The 2,344-nt window shown below is 42.3% G+C and overlaps 1 protein-coding gene across 1 annotated transcript in view; it reads right to left on the reverse strand.

Moving 5' to 3' along the window:
* Positions 1–2,344, reverse strand: part of TDRD9 (tudor domain containing 9) — a 123,069-nt gene that overhangs the window by 95,357 nt on the left and 25,368 nt on the right. Inside the window, 1 exon segment of the mRNA XM_012806546.1 lies at positions 1,387–1,493. Coding sequence (XP_012662000.1) covers positions 1,387–1,493 — 107 coding nt within the window.

A 2,344-nucleotide genomic window follows, 5' to 3' on the forward strand; every position in this document is an offset into this window, starting at 1 on the left:
CTCATATGTAATTACCTTAACTCTCTACACTTGTCGTGTAAAACCTTAATAAATAGCTGTCGCAGAAAGGGGCTTAGGGCTACACTGTACTTAAGGTTAGCCCGCCTCCCTCAAGCTTGTACTTCTAATTCATGTCACACCCGGTTCCTTCCTGCAGCGACTGAGACCAGGGCCTTAGGGGTCACGACAATATCACCTGAACCACACTCCTGCCCTTCAGTCTCCCAAGCACATCTGTACAAAGTGAGAGGGCAAAAGGCAGAGCTTTACAGTTCTGCTGGCAGAAGTTTGTAATAGATAATCTTCTGAGAAAGCAAAAAATTAAAGGCAATTAAAAGGCCTGTTAGCATCAGGCCCTACAAATTGGGCCTGATGCTAAAAAGAAAATTATCTCGGAAAAAAAACTTCATATTAAGAAAGGAAATGGCTCAGTGCCCGTAGCTCTGTGGGTAGGGCACCGGCCACATACTCCAGGGCTGGCAGGTTCAAATCGGCCAGGGGCTTGCTAAACAACAATGACAACTGCAACAAAAAAAAATAGCTGGGCGTTGTGGAGGGCGCCCTTACTCCCAGCTACTTGGGAGGCTGAGGCAAGAAACTTAAACCCAAGAGTTTGAAGTTGCTGTGAGCTGTTACACCATAGCACTCTACCGAGGGAAACATAAACTCTGTCTCAAAAAGAAAAAAAAAAAAAACAGAAAGTAAATTACTCCAAATATTGTACCCTTGGGGCAGTGGGATTTAAGGACTTTTTATTTTGTACATTTCTGCATTGTTTAAAACTTCACTTTAATGTTTATTGTTAAAAAAAAAAAAGGCTCTTGTAAGTTTAATGAAAATTGTAAGCAGTTTAAGTTATAGTAAAGAAAGACACGATTAGGCAGCACCTGGCTCAGTGGGTAGGGCATTGGCCTCATATACCATGGGTGGCAGGTTCCAACCCGCCCTGGTCAAATTAAAAAAAAAAAAAAAAAAAAAAAGCTGGGCATTGTGGTGGGCGCCAGTAGCCCCAGCTACTCGAGAGACTGAGGCAAGAGAATCACCTAAGCCCAGGAGTTTGAGGTTGCTATGAGCTGTGATGCCACAGCACTCTACTGAGGGCAATAAAGTGAGACTCTGTCTCAACACACAAAAAAAGGCACAATTATTAGTCTTCCACAGATAGATTATTTAGGAACTATATTGAAGATAGAAAAGTATTAAAAATAAACATTTTACAACTTAACACACATTCATCCTAATTCACCCAAAAAATCCTGAATTAACAGTGTGGATTCCTTACTTTGACAAAAATACTTTGTTTCTTAAGGACTTTTAAGAACTTAATGTTTTAACATGTGAACTACGCATGCATCATGTTTGAGATATTTAAAGATACTTGTTTACCTGGCCCACTGTTTGGTTGGTCACTGCCATACAAATCAAATTCTTGTGCTTCCAGCTGTCTGTATTTGTTAATATACTCCATTTCCGAGGTCCTTTGGCTGAGTGACCTGAAAAGAATAGTAAAAGTCAGTACATTATTTCCAAACTGCCAAGAACCTCTGTGTGCTGGAGGAGTCTTGAATCATTATTTTACATTAAGCCACAGAAAAAAACGCAGTCAAAAGACAAATGGAAATGTGTTCACACGCACAGTTACCAGGTAGACACAAACTGAAACAATGAGGAACCATTTTTTCACCCATCAGATATACAATGAGAAAATACTCCCAGAACATTTACAAGGGTGAGGTGGTCAATGGGTATGACCATTTATCCTGATGGGCAACCTGCAGCATCTGTAAAACACACATCCACAATCCAACATCTTCTTTCCTCAGAATGTTTCTTGGAGCAGCTGTGAACAAAGGAGCACATGCAAAGATGCATGAACACACCAGTTCACCCAACGCCTGCCATGTGGGAGGTGCTGTCTCAGACACTACAAGTAAAGCAGGAAGCAAAGTCCTGGACCTCACGGAAGTACCAGTGAAGAAGTAAGACAGTAAGATGCTGATCAGTGATATAGAGGAAAAGACTGAGTACCTTTTCATAATAATTGTAATAACTAAAACCTGTAGAATCGTACACCAGAGGGACAAGCTGAAACTATGGCACGCCCTTGACATGCAGTGGTTCACACCTGTAATGCCAGCACATGGGAGGCCAAGGGGGAAGGACTGCTTGAGGCCAGCAGTTCAAAACTAGCCTGGGCAACATAGTGAGACCCTGTCTCTATATATAATTTTCATAAAAATCTGCAGGTACGGCTCGGCACCTGTGGCTCAAGTGGCTAAGGTGCCAGCCACATACACCTAAGGTGGTGGGTTCGAATCCAGCCCGGGCCCACCAAACAACAATG

This window comes from Otolemur garnettii, unplaced genomic scaffold, assembly GCF_000181295.1.
Source record: "Otolemur garnettii isolate 467f Iridium unplaced genomic scaffold, OtoGar3 scaffold00054, whole genome shotgun sequence".
Lineage (NCBI taxonomy): Eukaryota > Metazoa > Chordata > Mammalia > Primates > Galagidae > Otolemur > Otolemur garnettii.